Below are 20,147 nucleotides of genomic sequence, written 5' to 3' on the forward strand. Positions count from 1 at the left end.
ACCTCCTGAGTTCTGGCTCTGACACAGAGTTTCATCAGTGTATGAGTGTGTGTGTCCGTATGTCAGTGTGTTTACCGAGGGGGGAAAGGCTAGTGTGCCAGCGGCACGGAGATTGTGATTAGAAGAGGCCTTTTCTTATTAAAATGGCCATTGAATCGAGACTCTGGCCCATCAGAGTAGATCAAGCCTTTTTTTCCTGGGCGCTCTTTTTGTCATAACCCCTAACTGATTACCACAGCCAGGCCTTTCATTCCCAGAGGAGTTCTGAGCTCGGGAAGAAGATCACGAGTGAAGAAAAGACCACCTCTGCCTGCCAGGATAGAGGGAGCTTAAGATAGAAATCGGAGGGAGAGAGAGATGGAATGAGAGAGATAGATGAAACACTCGTCAAGGTGTTTGCAATCAGCCTCCATTGTGAGAAACCGAGGAAGAGTTGGCAGGCAAAGCATCTATGTGTGGTTATGTTGGTGTTGTATTCAGCTGTGCTGCTCACGCTACATGATTGAAATGTTAAGAGAAAAGTCACGGTTAAGGGGGTGATCGTACCTCAATAAATATCGCAAACGTACACACAGAAGCACATACACATTTCACAGAGATGGATCACTTACACACACACACCTCAACATCAGTTCTAGAATACCCTTGATCAGACGGATTTTGGGGAGATGGTGAAGAGATGGATGAAGTGGAGAAAAAGGAAGACTGCCAAACTGGAACTAAATCTCTCCCACTTAACTCCCTTTCTTTGTCTTATTCTCCATCTCGCTGCCCCCTTCTTTCTCTCTCTCCTTTTTGCAAAAGTTCTATTTCTCCCTCAGTCAAGTCAATGAAAGTGGCAGTGGCTCTCTTTTCTTTTCAGAGCCTCAAACCCTCTCTCATTCACTCTCTTTCAAATGATCTGCTCGAGCCCTCTTGATTGGAGCCCATGTCTCTCTCTCCCTCCCCCTCGGTCTCTCTTTCTCTCTCGCTCCTCCTCAGAGCCATCTGTCTGTCCATCAACCATGCTTTTCCAGGAGAGAATAAGAGAGAGAGAGAGAAAGGAAGAAAAAGAAAGCGGGGTAGAAGAGTGGTGAGAGAGAAAGAGGAAGAGACTGAAAAACAAGTCACCCACGGAGAGAGGGAAGGACAGAGAGGGAAGCAGAGGGGAGAGCAGACGGGAGGGATGGGGTGTCTGGGTAGAGAGCGGCCTGGGGTATTTATTCTGGGTCTTTTGACATGTTAATTTGCTTCGTGACTACTTTAATCGTTCCCTCTTCCCGTCGCAGCCTTCAAAGAGACGAGGGAGTGGAGTGGAGAGAGAACGAGCTGGCTCCAAAACCATTCTTTACACAATGTCCCCTGAATGTTCACGGTTGTTAGCTGAATATTTGCTGAAAAATGAATGGAGTTTTAACAGTGTGGTTACATGTGGGTTATGCGGGTGGCGTTTGGTTGCGTTTGTTGTGTTTGTATTGTCAGAGCGCTGCCCGCCTGCTTGGGTCACACTCAACAAGCACTTTTTTCCTGGCCTGAATGGGGTGTGAGGAGAGAGGACGATGAGTGTTAGGAACAGCAGGGGAAAGAGTCGAGCCAGGACCTTGCTACGAGCAGGAAGAAACCTTCAACACCTCCAGTAATGATCACTGAATTACAATTCATCTGGTGGAGGGATGGGGAGGTGGAATGAGGAGAGGGAGAGGGAGAAGAGAAGGGAGAGGGAGGAGAGAAGGGAGAGGGAGAGGGAGGAGGAGAGGGAGAGGGAGGGGGAGAGGGAGGAGGAGAGGGAGAGGGAGGAGAGGGAGGGGGAGAGGGAGAGGGAGGGGGAGAGGGAGAGGAAGAGGGAGGAGGAGAGGGAGAGGGAGGAGGAGAGGGAGAGGAAGAGGGAGGAGGAGAGGGAGAGAGAGGAGGAGAGGGAGAGGGAGAAGAGAAGGGAGAGGGAGGAGGAGAGGGAGGAGGAGAGGGAGGAGGAGAGGGAGAGGGAGAGGAAGAGGGAGGAGGAGAGGGAGAGGGAGGAGGAGAGGGAGAAGAGAAGGGAGAGGGAGGAGGAGGACAGGGAGAAGAGAAGGGAGAGGGAGGAGGAGGAGAGGGAGAGGGAGGAGGAGAGGGAGGAGGAGAGGGAGGGGGAGTGGGGAGAGGGAGGAGGAGAGGGAGTGAGGAGAGGGAGGGGAGAGGGAGGAGGAGGAGAGGGAGGGGGAGAGGGAGGGCAAGCTGTTTTACATAAGTGAAGCTAAACAAGCAAGAAATGAGGACTCTAAGGTACAGCAATTATTTTAGCGTGATTGCTGAGAAAAATAAGAGGCGAAAGGATCCTCCGTCATGAGACATTTCGTCCTCTTTGTCATACGTTTCCTTTCCCCTACCTGGTGGTAATAGATTCTCGTCTCTCCTTACAGCAACACAAAATGAGCTTCTCTAGAAAGGCAGAAAAAGTGACGTGCACATTCAATTCTATTCTAGTGTATGTGAATGTGTGTGTGTGTGTGCCTGTGTGTCGGAATAGAGACAGGTGATAATGTTCACCACGGTGCTTTCACCAGAGACAGCCAGACTAGCACTAACAACCCTGGAGAGGGAGGGAAAGGGAGAGAGGGGGAGGGAGGGAGGGAGAAAGGGAGAGAGAGAGAGAGAGAGGGGGGGCGTGACACAAAGAAATACATGAAGTGAGGGAGAAAGATAGAGAGAAAGGAAGAGGGAGGGAGAAAAAGGAAGAGGGAGGGAGAGAGAGGGAGGGAGAGAAAGGAAGAGAGAGAGAGGGAGGGAGAGAAAGGAAGAGAGAGAGGGAGAGAGAGGGAGGGAGAAAAAGGAAGAGGGTGGGAGAGAGAGGGAGGGAGAGAGGGAGGGAGAGGGAGGGAGAAAAAGGAAGAGGGAGGGAGAGAGAGGGAGGGAGGGAGAGAAAGGAAGAGAGAGAGAGGGAGGGAGAGAAAGGAAGAGAGAGAGAGGGAGGGAGAGGGAGGGAGAAAAAGGAAGAGGGAGAGGGAGGGAGAGAAAGGAAGAGAGAGAGAGAGAGGGAGGGAGAGAAAGGAAGAGAGAGAGGGAGGGAGAGGGAGGGAGAAAAAGGAAGAGGGAGGGAGAGAGAGGGAGGGAGAGAAAGGAAGAGAGAGAGAGGGAGGGGGAGAAAGGAAGAGAGAGAGGGAGGGAGAAAAAGGAAGAGGGAGGGAGAGAGAGGGAGGGAGAGAAAGGAAGAGAGAGAGAGGGAGGGAGAGAAAGGAAGAGAGAGAGAGGGAGGGAGAGAAAGGAAGAGAGAGAGAGGGAGGGGGAGAAAGGAAGAGAGAGAGAGAGATGGAGGGGGAGGGGAGAAAGGAAGAGAGAGGGAGGGAGAGAAAGGAAGAGAGAGAGAGGGAGGGGGAGAAAAGGAAGAGAGAGAGAGATGGAGGGGGAGGGAGAGAAAGGAAGAGAGAGGGAGACTACAGATACAAACCTAATATGCATTTGTGTATTTAAAGTCAAGAGGGACTAGAGGGATAAATATAATTATGTGATGAATTTAGATGATGCTCCCTAGTGCATATTTAACAATGTTAACAGAGAGAGACAGAGACAGAGAGACACAGAGAGAAAGAGAGAGCGACAGAGAGAGAGGATAGAGACGGAGAGAGACAGAGACAGAGAGAGGCCTACATCTCTTACAACTACATCAATACTGGAAAGCTGTGTGATATGTAATACCCCATAATTCAATCATGTGACCCACTTTCAGTTGAGAAGGTCTACGGTCAGGATCAACAGGTTATGAGTATAGAGCAAGAGAAGGTCTACGGTCAGGATCAACAGGTTAGGAGAATAGAGCAAGAGAAGGTCTACGGTCAGGATCAACAGGTTATGAGAATAGAGCAAGAGAAGGTCTACGGTCAGGATCAACAGGTTAAGGTTAGGAGAATAGAGCAAAACACTACAATCCAGTCTTTGGACACAATCCTTCCTCTCTCTGATGCTAATCTGGTCATACACACAAACACACTCATTCATGCAAGTACACATCTTGCTACAACAGAACAGGCGGGTGGACAGGCAGGGTGACTTGAAAGAGCTTCCCTCTACTTGATGTAGTATTTGTAAAGGTGGTGTAGAGGTTTAAACTCCCAGTCTGCTCCCCACCCATCCCTCCCCAATGAGAGGTGTCAAAACAGTCTGCCACCTTCACGGTTCAGCCACCCAAGGCGTCTGCCTCCAACACATATACACATAAACTCACACACATGAACGCAATACACGGACAAACACACACAGTCACCCACATTAACTCACATCAACACAATACACGGACAAACACACACAGTCACCCACATTAACTCACATGAACACAATACACACACGGACTCACACATCGATACACACACAGTCACACATGCAAACACTTGTGACACGTCCTTCCGACAATCCCTCCTCAACAATGCAGTCCCCCTCAACAATGCAGTCCCCTTCAACAATGCAGTCACCTTCAATAATGCAGTCACCCTCAACAATGCAGTCACCATCAACAGACGACTAGCGGCAGAGAGCGTTACCCCACCACCCAAGCTCATAGAAACAAGGGAATGAGAGAGAAAAGAAAGGAGCCCAAAAGCAAACCCCCGGTTCTTCTCATGGGGCCCTCCCTGGCCCCTGCATCTCTCTCCCCTTGGCCCCTATGCTATGTGTACATTCTGGCGGCCCCCGAACACCCAGCTGTCAGGATCCTGACATCTTAATAAATCCTGGCCCTCGACCCTGTCATGCATACCAGCAAGATGGATGAACAACTTAGTGACCTTTGACCCTCAGCCAACGTTCACAATCCTCTGACCCCCCCCCCCTAACCCACACATCCCCCAACCTCACTGCTTCAACAATGATGGAGGAGTCCCATTCACTCACCACTGCTGGGAACCAGAGGCCAAGGTACCCCCATAACCTTGACACACACACACACACACACACACCCCCTCTTTCCGACAGAGGACTTGAGACCCAACCCCCCATCTCAGCCCCTCTTTAGTGTCTTGGTCCACATGATTATATTGAAGTTGAGCCCCCCTGCATTCTGCCTCGTCAGTGCACTTGAAGGCTGACAGTGAGCTCCACCTTTTAACCCATCAAACACTGAGGTAGACCCTGGACTGTCGCTCTGGTAGCCATGGAGACCCAGGCAGAACGTGAGTGTGTGTCTGACCCAACTCTGATGTGATAGAGCACGTACCACTGATGTTATATGACACAGCACATGCATACAATGCCCTCCGTAATTATTGGGACAGTGACACAGAAAGTTAGACGCACAAATATCATAACACCCGAAATGCTAACCTCCCCTGCTATTGTAATAGAGAGAGGTTAGCATGTCTTGGGGGTATGATATAAAATGCTAACCTCCCCTGCTATTGTAATAGAGAGAGGTTAGCATGTCTTGGGGGTATGATATAAAATGCTAACCTCCCCTGCTATTGTAATAGAGAGAGGTTAGCATGTCTTGGGGGTATGATATAAAATGCTAACCTCCCCTGCTATTGTAATAGAGAGAGGTTAGCATGTCTTGGGGGTATGATATTTGTGCGTCTGTAACTTTCATTATTCACGATTCATTAAGGACTATCCACAATAATGGCAGCATCCACATCAACGTAGAAATGTTTAGAAACATATTATATTCTTATTTACAATAAAAGTGACGTAATATATTACCATTCATTTCTATTGGACGCTAAATATTCTAAAACACAACCAAAACAAACAGCAAATGAATCCAAGTGTGTAAAGTCACAAGCTTGATGTAATCATTGTGTGCTAGGAATATGGAACTAAATACTTACTTTTGACTACTTTAATACACATAAGTGAATTTGTCCCAAAACTTTTGGTCCCCTAAAATGGGGGGACTACGTACTGAAAGTGCTGTAATTTATAAACCGTTCACCCGATATGGATGAAAATACCTTTTAATTAAAGCTGACAGTCTGTACTTTAACCTCATAGTCATTGTATAATTTCAAATCTAAATTGCCAAAATAACTAAACATGTGTCACTGCCCCAATAATTACGTAGGGCACTGTATAGACATCGCAAAAAGACACATTAACACTAGACACTCAGAGACAATCATTGCAAAGATAGACTAAAGGGCACTCAGTTGCCCATGAGTTTGGTATGAGAGAGAACTAAATGTTGCTGACTCACACCAGTAAGGATACATCATCTTTCAAAGACTACCCTCAGTCAGCTCTCCTTCGTTCAGCCTGCCATCTCTGCTCTCTCCTTTGAAGACAACCCAGGGGAGAGAGAAACCTGGCCCCTGCCATCCACACAGCCACAGAAACCAACAGGGGAGACAGGCTACACTCCAAAGAACATTCTTGCCCCGAAATGCTACCCCCTGACCCCCAACCTATCCCCCACACACACACACCATCTTTGGCCATTTGTACCTCAGTGCGCCCTCCTCGACCATCCTCAGAAGGAGCCCGCCAGCCCTAGTACACTAAATCACCAGGCCTGTTTGACATGCAATTAGTCCTGAGATAGTGCTTAAAGGTTCCCTCGTAAATGAAGGTAGGTAGAGTGGCCCGTCCCCGTTAAGCAACCTGGCCGGCCTCTGACCCCACGCTGCAGCAGCACACTGCCCTTTAGGCTGGGGGGAGGCAGCTGACGGCTGACTACACACACACACACAACACACTGGTAGTCACACACCAGGAACCACACACACAACACACTGGTAGTCACACACCAGGAACCACACACACAACACACTGGTAGTCACACGCCAGGAACCACACACACAACACACTGGTAGTCACACACCAGGAACTACACACACAACACACTGGTAGTCACACACCAGGAACCACACACACCACACACTTGTAGTCACACACCAGGAACCACACACACACAACACACTGGTAGTCACACACCAGGAACCACACACACAACACACTGGTAGTCACACACCAGGAACCACACACACAACACACTGGTAGTCACACACCAGGAACCACACACACAACAGACTGGTAGTCACACACCAGGAACCACACACACAACAGACTGGTAGTCACACACCAGGAACTACACACACAACACACTGGTAGTCACACACCAGGAACCACACACACAACACACTGGTAGTCACACACCAGGAACCACACACACAACAGACTGGTAGTCACACACCAGGAACCACACACACAACAGACTGGTAGTCACACACCAGGAACCACACACACAACAGACTGGTAGTCACACACCAGGAACCACACACACAACAGACTGGTAGTCACACACCAGGAACCACACACACAACAGACTGGTAGTCACACACCAGGAACCACACACACAACAGACTGGTAGTCACACACCAGGAACCACACACACAACATACTGGTAGTCACACACCAGGAACCACACACACAACAGACTGGTAGTCACACACCAGGAACCACACACACAACAGACTGGTATCCACACCGGGAGAGAAAGTTGGTAGTCACACACCAAGAGAAAAACATACAGTAGGTCTATATATCCTTTGGTAAATGTATTAACAAATTCAACTTTTTTAATTTTTTATTCTGGCTTTTTACCATTTTGTTTTTTGCATTGCCATGTTTTTATTCAGATGCTGCTGGATAACAAAAGACATTCACTAAGTATAGTCACACAAACAACATTAAACAAGAGGGATCATTGAGGTGGACTAAAGACTAAAAACAAACACTTTCAGCATTTTTCCCCCCTCATCGCCATGTGTCTCTGTTTGAGCTCTATTTCATTGGTGAGAGTGTGTGTGTGTGTGTGTGTGTGTGTGTGTGTGTGTGTGTGTGTGTGTGTGTGTGTGTGTGTGTGTGTGTGTGTGTGTGTGTGTGTGTGTGTGTGTGTGTGTGTGTGTGTGTGTGTGTCTTTCTACCTCCCGTCCACCTACATAGAATGATAAACCAGACAAGTGAGGGCTTCTGTCTATCTCTCTCTCACAGGCCAGCACTGGCCCTTCTGAAAACCATCTAGCTGGGATTTGGGATGTGGTGGGGAGGAGAGAGAGAGAGAGACTGAGAATCATCTGACTGGGATTGGGGCTGGTGGTGTGGTGGGTAGAGAGAAGGACTGGGAATCATCTGACTGTGATTGGGGCTGGTGGTGTGGTGGGGAGGAGAGAGAGAGAGAGACTGGGAATCATCTTCCTGGGATTGGTGCTGGTGGTGTGGTGGGTAGGGGAGGAGAGAATGGGAATCATCTTCCTGGGATTGGGGCTGGTGGTGTGGTGGGTAGGGGAGGAGAGACTGGGAATCATCTTCCTGGGATTGGGGCTGGTGGTGTGATGGGTAGTGGAGGAGAGACTGGGAATCATCTTCCTGGGATTGGGGCTGGTGGTGTGGTGGGTAGAGAGAAGGACTGGGAATCATCTGACTGGGATTGGGGCTGGTGGTGTGGTGGGTAGGGGAGGGGAGGAGAGACTGAGAATCATCTGACTGGGATTGGGGCTGGGGTCTGGAGGAGAGAGAGAGACTGGGAATCATCTGACTGGGATTGGGACTGGGGTCTGGAGGAGAGAGAGAGACTGGGAATCATCTGACTGGGATTGGGGCTGGTGGTGTGGTGGGGAGGAGAGAGAGAGAGACTGGGAATCATCTTCCTGGGATTGGGGCTGGTGGTGTGATGGGTAGTGGAGGAGAGACTGGGAATCATCTTCCTGGGATTGGGGCTGGTGGTGTGGTGGGTAGAGAGAAGGACTGGGAATCATCTGACTGGGATTGGGGCTGGTGGTGTGGTGGGTAGGGGAGGGGAGGAGAGACTGAGAATCATCTGACTGGGATTGGGTCTGGAGGAGAGAGAGAGACTGGGAATCATCTGACTGGGATTGGGACTGGGGTCTGGAGGAGAGAGAGAGACTGGGAATCATCTGACTGGGATTGGGGCTGGTGGTGTGGTGGGTAGGGGAGGAGAGAGAGAGAGAGAGACTGAGATTCATCTGGCTGGGATTGGGGCTGGTGGTGTGGTGGGTAGGGGAGGAGAGAGAGAGAGACTGAGAATAATCTGACTGGGATTGGGGCTGGTGGTGTGGTGGGTAGGAGAGGAGAGACTGGGAATCATCTGACTGGGATTGGGGCTGGTGGTGTGGTGGGTAGAGAGAGAGACTGAGAATCATCTGGCTGGGATTGGGGCTGGTGGTGTGGTGGGTAGGGGAGGAGAGAGAGACAGACTGAGAATAATCTGACTGTGATTGGGGCTGGTGGTGTGGTGGGTAGGGGAGGAGAGAGGGAGGGAGAGACTGAGAATCATCTGGCTGGGATTGGGGCTGGTGGTGTGGTGGGTAGGGGAGGAGAGAGAGAGAGACTGAGAATAATCTGTCTGGGATTGGGGCTGGTGGTGTGGTGGATAGGGGAGGAGAGACTGGGAATCATCTGACTGGGATTGGGGCTGGTGGTGTGATGGGTAGGGGAGGAGAGACTGGGAATCATCTGGCTGGGATTGGGGCTGGTGGTGTGGTGGGTAGAGAGAGACTGAGAATCATCTGGCTGGGATTGGGGCTGTTGGTGTGGTGGGTAGAGAGAGAGACTGAGAATCATCTGGCTGGGATTGGGGCTGGTGGTTTGGTGGGTAGGGGAGGAGAGAGAGCTATTTAGACTGGTCTCTCCTGAGCAATTTATCCATCAGATACACACTGCAGACAGGCAGGCATGTTACCCTGGCCTAACTACCACATCCATGTAGCAGGCCTGTTCCCCTGGCCTAACTAACACATCCCAATAGCAGGCCTCTTCCCCTGGCCCAACTAACCCATCCCAATAGCAGACCTGTTACCCTGGCCTAACAACCACATCCCAATAGCAGGCCTGTGCCCCTGGCCTAACTAACACATCCCAATAGCAGGCCTGTACCCCTGGCCTAACTACCACATCCCAATAGCAGACCTGTACCCCTGGCCTAACTACCACATCCCAATAGCAGGCCTGTCCCCCTGGCCTAACTAACACATCCCAATAGCAGGCCTGTACCCCTGACCTAACTTCCACATCCCTATAGCAGGCCTGTTCCCCTGACCTAACTACCACATCCCTATAGCAGGCCTGTACCCCTGGCCTAACTACCACATCCCTATAGCAGGCATGTACCCCTGACCTAACTACCACATCCCAATAGCAGACCTGTACCCCTGGCCTAACTACCACATCCCAATAGCAGGCCTGTCCCCCTGGCCTAACTAACACATCCCAATAGCAGACCTGTTCCCCTGGCCTAACTACCACATCCCTATAGCAGGCCTGTTCCCCTGGCCTAACTAACACATCCCAATAGCAGGCCTGTACCCCTGGCCTAACTACCACATCCCAATAGCAGGCATGTACCCCTGACCTAAAGACCATATCCTTATAGCAGGCCTGTACCCCTGGCCTAACTAACACATCCCAATAGCAGGCATGTACCCCTGACCTAACTAACACATCCCAATAGCAGGCCTGTACCCCTGACCTAACTAACACATCCCTATAGCAGGCCTGTACCCCTGACCTAACTTCCACATCCCTATAGCAGGCCTGTTCCCCTGACCTAACTACCACATCCCTATAGCAGGCCTGTACCCCTGGCCTAACTACCACATCCCTATAGCAGGCATGTACCCCTGACCTAACTACCACATCCCTATAGCAGGCCTGTACCCCTGACCTAACTTCCACATCCCTATAGCAGGCCTGTTCCCCTGGCCTAACTAACACATCCCAATAGCAGGCCTGTTCCCCTGGCCTAACTACCACATCCCTATAGCAGGCCTGTACCCCTGACCTAACTTCCACATCCCTATAGCAGGCCTGTTCCCCTGGCCTAACTAACACATCCCAATAGCAGGCCTGTTCCCCTGACCTAACTAACACATCCCAATAGCAGGCCTGTACCCCTGACCTAACTAACACATCCCAATAGCAGGCCTGTTCCCCTGGCCTAACTAACACATCCCAATAGCAGGCCTGTTCCCCTGACCTAACTAACACCTCCCAATAGCAGGCCTGTTCCCCTGGCCTAACTAACACATCCCAATAGCAGGCCTGTTCCCCTGGCCTAACTAACACATCCCAATAGCAGGCCTGTTCCCCTGGCCTAACTAACACATCCCTATAGCAGGCCTGTACCCCTGACCTTACTTCCACATCCCTATAGCAGGCCTGTACCCCTGGCCTAACTACCACATCCCAATAGCAGGCATGTACCCCTGACCTAAAGACCACATCCTTATAGCAGGCCTGTACCCCTGGCCTAACTAACACATCCCAATAGCAGGCATGTACCCCTGACCTAACTAACACATCCCAATAGCAGGCCTGTACCCCTGACCTAACTAACACATCCCTATAGCAGGCCTGTACCCCTGACCTAACTTCCACATCCCTATAGCAGGCCTGTTCCCCTGACCTAACTACCACATCCCTATAGCAGGCCTGTACCCCTGGCCTAACTACCACATCCCTATAGCAGGCATGTACCCCTGACCTAACTACCACATCCCTATAGCAGGCCTGTACCCCTGACCTAACTTCCACATCCCTATAGCAGGCCTGTTCCCCTGGCCTAACTAACACATCCCAATAGCAGGCCTGTTCCCCTGGCCTAACTACCACATCCCTATAGCAGGCCTGTACCCCTGACCTAACTTCCACATCCCTATAGCAGGCCTGTTCCCCTGGCCTAACTAACACATCCCAATAGCAGGCCTGTTCCCCTGACCTAACTAACACATCCCAATTGCAGGCCTGTACCCCTGGCCTAACTAACACATCCCAATAGCAGGCCTGTACCCCTGGCCTAACTAACACATCCCAATAGCAGGCCTGTACCCCTGGCCTAACTAACACATCCCAATAGCAGGCCTGTTCCCCTGGCCTAACTCCCACATCCCAATAGCAGGCCTGTACCCCTGACCTAACTAACACATCCCAATAGCAGGCCTGTTCCCCTGGCCTAACTAACACATCCCAATAGCAGGCCTGTACCCCTGACCTAACTAACACATCCCAATAGCAGGCCTGTTCCCCTGGCCTAACTAACACATCCCAATAGCAGGCCTGTTCCCCTGACCTAACTAACACATCCCAATAGCAGGCCTGTACCCCTGACCTAACTAACACATCCCAATAGCAGGCCTGTTCCCCTGGCCTAACTAACACATCCCAATAGCAGGCCTGTTCCCCTGACCTAACTAACACATCCCAATAGCAGGCCTGTTCCCCTGGCCTAACTAACACATCCCAATAGCAGGCCTGTTCCCCTGGCCTAACTAACACATCCCAATAGCAGGCCTGTTCCCCTGACCTAACTAACACATCCCTATAGCAGGCCTGTACCCCTGACCTTACTTCCACATCCCTATAGCAGGCCTGTACCCCTGACCTAACTTCCACATCCCAATAGCAGGCCTGTACCCCTGACCTAACTAACACATCCCAATAGCAGGCATGTACCCCTGACCTAACTTCCACATCCCAATAGCAGGCCTGTACCCCTGACCTAACTAACACATCCCAATAGCAGGCATGTACCCCTGACCTAACTAACACATCCCAATAGCAGGCCTGTTCCCCTGGCCTAACTACCACATCCCTATAGCAGGCCTGTTCCCCTGACCTAACTACCACATCCCTATAGCAGGCCTGTACCCCTGACCTAACTTCCACATCCCTATAGCAGGCCTGTACCCCTGACCTAACTTCCACATCCCAATAGCAGGCCTGTACCCCTGACCTAACTAACACATCCCAATAGCAGGCATGTACCCCTGACCTAACTAACACATCCCAATAGCAGGCCTGTTCCCCTGGCCTAACTACCACATCCCTATAGCAGGCATGTACCCCTGACCTAACTAACACATCCCTATAGCAGGCCTGTTCCCCTGGCCTAACTACCACATCCCTATAGCAGGCCTGTTCCCCTGGCCTAACTACCACATCCCTATAGCAGGCCTGTTCCCCTGGCCTAACTAACACATCCCAATGGACTGGATAATTACGCCATTTACAATCATCACCTCTTCTATTAACCAGCCTGATATCAGAGACGCAGGGAGGGGAAGAGAGAGAGAGGCAGAGAGGCAGAGAGAGCGAGAGAGAGAGCGAGAGAGAGAGCGAGAGAGAGAGCGAGAGAGAGAAAGAGAGACAGAGAGAGAGAGAGAGAGAGAGAGAGAGAGAGAGAGAGAGACAAAGAGAGTGGGATACATGGAGGGAGTGAAACAAAGAGACAGACAGAGGAGGGAGATATGATAAAGAAGCAGACTACTGTATGGAGATAGAGATGGAAGGTGAATGAAGAGAGAACGATAGAGAAGAATATAAATAACCACACAGAACAGCTGCTGCCCGTGACTAGAGGAATATATATATCAGAGGCAGACAGAAGCTTTCTCTCCTTAACTTACCCTGACATTCAAGGTTTCTCTCCTCAAATCCCGGGTTACACAGGCAGTTCCCGATGGGCACCAGCCACTCTCCGTCCGCCCCGCAGTACATTTTGGGAACGTCACGCTCCTCTGAATCATTTACGCAGGATCCTCGGACTTCTACCAGTGATGAGGTGTCAGCCCCGGTGGTGGTGTCAGGGAACTGGGCCAGGTTCCTCACAGCCAGGGGACACTTCTTATAGAACACCCTGACAGACACCAGGGCGATGCAGGCTCCCACGTCCTGGAAGGCCAGGTAGAAACCCTTCCGGGTCAAGGCTCCCACGTCCCTGACCTCCGTATTCAACTTCATGATGCGGTCTCCGATGTCCACCTGGGTGAAGCTCTCGTCGGCCGCCACCGTGTCAATCTTGCCAAACTGGTTCTCTCGGATGTAGCGCTCCTTGTCGTTGTTGGACTCGTAGTAGTAGAGGTTGAAGGTCTCCTTGCAGGTTCCCATGACACCAGGGAGGCTGTTACAGTCGCGCAGGGTGAACTTGATTTCAATGTAGACACGCTGGGCGCCAACCCGGGGGATCCAGTCTGTTCTAAGCCAGTTGTTCTGGTTGGGTTCCATCACGTTACACACCTGGTACGTCCTGATGGGAATGTTCTTCTCATCCATGATGCTCACCTCCTCCCACTGAGGAGACAAACACAGGAAATGTTAGGAAAACATCTGACAAACATTATGACAAATCTGTCAAATGGTAGGCCACATATAAACCTTAACTTGCAGACATACATTGAGAAAGACCATAGCAGAACGGGGACTTAATGTCTGCGTCTCAGTAGGTCAAGTATTTAAAACCAAACGTAATAACAAATGCATGACAAGGCCTAATATAAATAGCAAGGCCTGTTATAATGAAACTACTACCGGTACAATCAGAAATAAGTACACACAGGCCTACTGTACTGTATTCAAGCCTGACTAGTACGTTTTATCTCCACATAAAAGGAAACCAACCAAATCCTTGGGGAACATGTACCATTAAAATTATTATTTGAATGTCAAATAATGATGACCTCAATGTAAATCCCCATAACTCCATGATTCATTTAAAGGTCACCAAATGGAGAGAAATACAGAGTGAGGGTGAAGAGATATTGAAAGAATCTTGTGTATGAGCTAATGGATAGGCCTTAAGTCTGTAGGGGCTTATAGTGATCTGAACAAAAACCCAATGGAAAATGGGTGTCTGTGTTCCTTCTGTAGGCTGCCAACTTATTTTGGAGAGGGAGAGGGTTTGGACAGCATGTGGACTGGGTGTTTTTAGAATGAACTCATGAGGTGCATGGATTACGTTATCGATGACTGGCTGGCTTATTATTATAGGAACAATGTTTGTTTTACTTACGATAAAGTCCCAGCTACTAAAGAGCATGGGGTATATGGTGTTTTGAAAGGCATTTATTTATTTTATTTCACCTTTATTTAAGCAGGTAGGCAAGTTGAGAACAAGTTCTCATTTACAATTGCGACCTGGCCAAGATAAAGCAAAGCAGTTCGACACATACAACGACACAGAGTTACACATGGAGTAAAACAAACATACAGTCAATAATACAGTATAAACAAGTATATATACGATGTGAGCAAATGAGGTGAGATAAGGGAGGTAAAGGCAAAAAAAGGCCATGGTGGCAAAGTAAATACAATATAGCAAGTAAAACACTGGAATGGTAGATTTGCAGTGGAAGAATGTGCAAAGTAGAAAATAAAAATAATGGGGTGCAAAGGCGCAAAATAAATTTAAAAAATACAGTAGGGAGAGAGATAGTTGTTTGGGCTAAATTATAGGTGGGCTATGTACAGGTGCAGTAATCTGTAAGCTGCTCTGACAGTTGGTGCTTAAAGCTAGTGAGGGAGATAAGTGTTTCCAGTTTCAGAGATGTTTGTAGTTCGTTCCAGTCATTGGCAGCAGAGAACTGGAAGGAGAGGCGGCCAAAGAAAGAATTGGTTGTGGGGCTGACCAGAGAGATATACCTGCTGGAGCGTGTGCTACAGGTGGGAGATGCTATGATGACCAGCGAGCTGAGATAAGGGGGGACTTTACCTAGCAGGGTCTTGTAGATGACATGGATATATAATAATTTCGGGGTAACAATTAAGTACCTTACTGTGATTGTTTTAAATAAAAATGGACAAAAAGAAGAAAAAATTGCTTGTTTTCAAAGAGACATTTCTCAAGCAAGAATTCTGCTAGGACTGTCTGGGAGTGGTCTGAGTGGGGAGGGGAAACTGAAAACTAGCTGTTATTGGCAGAGAGGTTTGGAACTCCCTTTCTTATTGGTCTATTAACTAATTTACCACCTGGTGATGTCAACAGGCAGGCTAAAACTCCATCCCACCAAAACAGGCTGACATTTTAAGGTGGTTTTTTCAAATAACTCTTACACTAAAAGGGCATGATCATCATTTTAGAAATATAACAGTATTATTTGACATCTTAGTCTGGAAATAGGTTAAAAAATATATATATAATAATAATAAAAACACAGGAAAATCTCATTTTTGACTGCACCGGGCCTTTAACATTTCACAATGAGGTTTTAAAAAGTTGTCAAATTGACTGCATTTAAAAACAAGAGCAGACAAGCCAGCCTTCTGCTTGTATCTGGTTAGGACTATATTCTATTTAGAGAAACGAGTCCAAACAGAGCTATTACTAGGGGGAAGGATGTATGCTGTGCTGAATTTGATTCAAGGCGTTGTCATAACTAATCTCGTTTAAAGCCCTATTCATTTGAGTAGGGGAGATAACGCTAAACATGGCTGAGGTTCCGATTTGAGAAAGTGTCCATCACCCCGCTGCTTTATTCAACAGCTTTCTTCTTTCTGCTTGGCCCTTTATTGTGGAAATCAACCGGCTAGGCAGATAAGGCCGCACCTTTCCCCGATAGCGGAGGAGAGGGAGAATGAGGGTAATTGGTCGTAATGAGAGCGTGAATGCAGGCCTGTCGGCGCTGCCAGCACCCTGTCAATCCATCCGCCACGGAGGAACCCGCTGAAGAAGGAACGGAGAGCACCCAACAGCAGCACACACGAGCCACATTCATTGAACAGCAACTCAACCCAATGGTGAATAAAACAAGAGTTGGAGAGAAGGCTGACACAAACCGGCAACGTTTATTTTGTGGGTCTAAAGCATACCATAAACTGTATCATTAAAATATAATTGATATGCCAGAAGATGCCTGAATAGAAAGAAGAACGTAATGGATAGCATATGTTGCTCTACTTTGGGCCACCTTGTTGGTTTAGTCTATAAATACAACAACACATATAAGATGGTTCCATGTAATTATTCAAACGCCAGTGCTGTTGCTGCTTCGGCTCAGGGAACAACGGACAGGGGAGTGTGTGCCAGACCAGCCCCAACCGCGCGCACCGAAGGGCCTAACACGGACATTCCCGAAACAGTCGCACTCTGTACCTTATCAGCGCAACTATATATATACCAATTAGACCGCGGGATCATGCATTTAGTCCGATCACATTCCCTATTGCTTTATAGCCCAATCCAATCCTACTGTGAGGACTGAAACCCGCTGCCACTTCCCTTCATTCATCCATTCCAGAGGGCCCTTTCTGTGCTGCCAAGTTCCTCTTTCCCCGCGCCTCAATGGGGGAAAAGGATATAACGTTTCTCCACAAAGACCGATTCAATCAGCCGTCTATTCAGGAAACCCGACGCCCGCTGCAGTATCGGACTCGAATCTAACCATTACCGCGAGTAGAGGGAGAGAAGGACGGAGGGGGGCGGTGGGCTATAGAGGACATCGTCTCTCCATTTTGACTCAACGGGGGACTCGCGTCTTAACAAGGGGCACTTACCCCTCCTTCTGTTGGGTTGGCGACCCAGCCCAACTCCCCCGCTACGGATCTGGAGTCCAGTAACGTCACTGAAAAACATAGAAAGAGAAGTGAGCAGTTATAGACCGTTCATAACACGGAATATGTGTAACCTTGTCTACAGTGATAATATACAGTCTGGAACAGCCACCGTGTTGTTGCCATAGTTGGATAGTTATTAAGCAGTTTGCCGAGGAAAACAACTATGTGCAATCTGCTCAACGAAAACCTGTCAGAAGTAAGCTAATGATCAATATGTAATGACGTATCTATAGGCCCATTCCACACACACCTACATCCATAAACGATGTAATATGTTTGCATTACTCAAATGCGTAATTGGATAGATTTTTACAGGGGGATATGTGATGATTAAAAACATAAAGGGATCCCATTGTACAGGGATTTTATATTTTGTATAAAGAACCATGGGTATTGACATTGTAACCCAGTGAATGCGACTCTCCAATACATGTTGGAGACTCCGTGCGTCTGTTTTATTAACTCGGGTCCTGAGGTTCTACGATGAGGAGCACGGACGTCTAAATCAACTTGCTTCAGTGAGAAATCAAAAAGAATCCGTAATGAAATTTCAATAGTCCCTTATATTTCTTACGGAAATCCTCTCACTGCGCAGTGAAGAAAATCACAAATGTAAGCGCTTAAATATGCAGCAAGTTAACATTTTTTTTAAGTGGATTTAATTTAAGATGTCCTTTATCTGAAATGACTTGGGTAATTATTTTAGTATTGCTTTGAAGTTAATGCGTTTTGACATAGAAAATGCGCAAACACCACTTGTTAATTGAATGAGGATAATTTTACAGAACTGCGACTGCAATACAAGGTTATGAACTAAAATTACATGGCTCATTTTGAAGGGTGGCTTTTTCACAAAACCAGACACATACATGCCCTCCAAAGCAATACTGATTTGTGTATAACATCGTGTCTTTGTAGCCTATATGGCTCAAGAAAAAACTAATTTTGCTGAAGAAGTTGGCTATCGCCTAATTAACAGAGACTGCAGTAAGATGTAACAGCACTCCACTCAGACCCTGCTAGAGCCCCATATAGACTTCATACGCTGCGGCTTTCTGCAAAGCGCTTTCAGCAACTTGGGTAAAGAGATAACCTAGTAGTCTATGACACAAAACGTTCGATGGGTTTGACGCATATGGAAAGCCTAATCCAATGTCAGAGATTAATGGCACATGATGTTGAGCAAATGAATAGTGTTGGCCAATTCGTTGAGTGCTCCTGGTCCTTGCACGAGTCCAGAATAGCTACGGGACCCCGGGATTGTGGTCCGTCTCACACATGAAGTGGACGGAGTATAAACTAGCGGAGAAGAAGTCCAAAACGGGGCTCCGCTATTATTCCAGGTCTTACCTTCGTTTGGGGGGTAAATCCGTGCCGAAGAAACACATGTAGAAATCCCAAGCAGCACAGAGGTCGCCGTAAACAAAATCCCAGCCATGAGTGCCATTAGTCGTTTTTTCTGGTCGTTCGTTCCGCTCCTCACAGGTCTTGCTCTCTCTCTCTCTCCCTGTGGAATATGTGTTTGAAGCAGGGATAGCGCGAAGCTCCGAAAACAGCCGGGAGGTGAGTCTGCGCGCTCTGACGCGGCAGTCAATCCAAATAAGAAACGCAGTGGTCGGGAAAACAGGGGCAAATAATCATTAACTGTCCCCCTACCCCTCAGCCATGAATGGACACTGTGTAAAGGGCCAGGAGTTACTGTAATATTTACTGAATTTCTGTCATGCGGACACCGCTATTTGTATTGTTAAAGAGAAGCAATAAACTTCCAAGATAATGTATTTACGTTGTAATTAATAATGAAGATGAAATTCGCCAAAACGTTTAATACATTTAGATTTTTGTTTAATTTTTCAACATTCTCCTTATTAGGTCTAGGCTATAACACCAGTGTCTCAAAAGTGCTTTGCTCAAAGAATCATAGAAAATCTTAATTATTTCTTAGGACTCGTCATTGTCATGTATAGGCAGATATTTGTCATTTTTCTCATAAAGTGAATTATGAATGTCGTCTCCAGTGATGCGCATCGCTGTCCAAGGTGAAACGCTTAAGACCAAGGTCGCCACCTAGCGGATACAATCACAGATAGTCAGTATCTATTGGATTATGGAACAAGTAAGAGCATGACCCGATAACATAACACGAAATTCCACTTTGGGAAATTGTGCAAAACAATTGTGTTATGAATGATGGGCACGAATCCCGTGTTATTGGATTATCGTCGTTACTCTAACAGCATTGTATTTAGGTTGTATAGGAATTAGGTCTGATACATCTGGGGTTCCATCCGAGAGTTGTGATATTAGAATGTTTGTTAACAGTTATCACCTACAGGTCTGCAGACTATGAAATGTATAGAAATCAATCAATGAGTAGCCTACTGTTTTCCATTGGGGGTTTTTCTCAAACAATGATGGTATTATTCGGTTTGGGAAAATCCCAAGTGTCCACCCTTTTGGTTCAGCCTGTCTGTCTGTCTTTTTTTTTCACCCTCTCCCTCACGTCCTCCTACGCGGGCTGGATATTTCTCCCTGCTCCCGCGGGATGAGCCATGCACAGGGCCATCGTCGTCGAGGAGTTAGGATAGTTCTCGCATCACCTCACAGTCAGTAATACATACAGAAAAAGGGCCAGCAAGCTACCCCTAGTTCTTCCTCATCGTGGCTCTTCCATTTAACGTGGCCCTACAGAGGTTTTGTGTTTTTTCAGCCAGTAGTTTTAAAAGTAGCGCTCAGTACCCAAAATGGCTGAGGTCGGACCAAGTCGCTATCATTCGAGTCACAAGCAAATCTCAAGTCACAAGGTCTGAGTCTCAAGTTGAGTCCAAAGCAGAACGGGTCAAGACTCGAGTCAAGTCCACGAAGTG

At 48.3% G+C, this 20,147-nt stretch overlaps 1 protein-coding gene across 3 annotated transcripts in view; it reads right to left on the reverse strand.

Annotated features, from left to right (window-relative positions):
- epha4l (eph receptor A4, like) overlaps window positions 1-18,845 on the reverse strand; it is an 88,761-nt gene extending 69,916 nt beyond the window's left edge. For 2 of the 3 annotated variants that reach the window (XM_031795779.1, XM_031795780.1), the window contains exons 1-3: window positions 18,631-18,805; window positions 17,221-17,288; window positions 13,359-14,022 (exon numbers count right to left, since the gene is read on the reverse strand). In XM_031795779.1, the coding sequence (XP_031651639.1) occupies window positions 13,359-14,022; window positions 17,221-17,288; window positions 18,631-18,727 (829 nt within the window). In that variant the 5' untranslated portion in view covers window positions 18,728-18,805. Of the gene's footprint in view, window positions 1-13,358; window positions 14,023-17,220; window positions 17,289-18,630 lie in introns of all 3 variants that reach the window. The other variant, XM_031795778.1, reaches the window with a different exon arrangement.
- Between the last annotated feature and the right edge of the window lie 1,302 nt (window positions 18,846-20,147).

Source organism: Oncorhynchus kisutch, linkage group LG18 (assembly GCF_002021735.2).
Source record: "Oncorhynchus kisutch isolate 150728-3 linkage group LG18, Okis_V2, whole genome shotgun sequence".
NCBI lineage: Eukaryota > Metazoa > Chordata > Actinopteri > Salmoniformes > Salmonidae > Oncorhynchus > Oncorhynchus kisutch.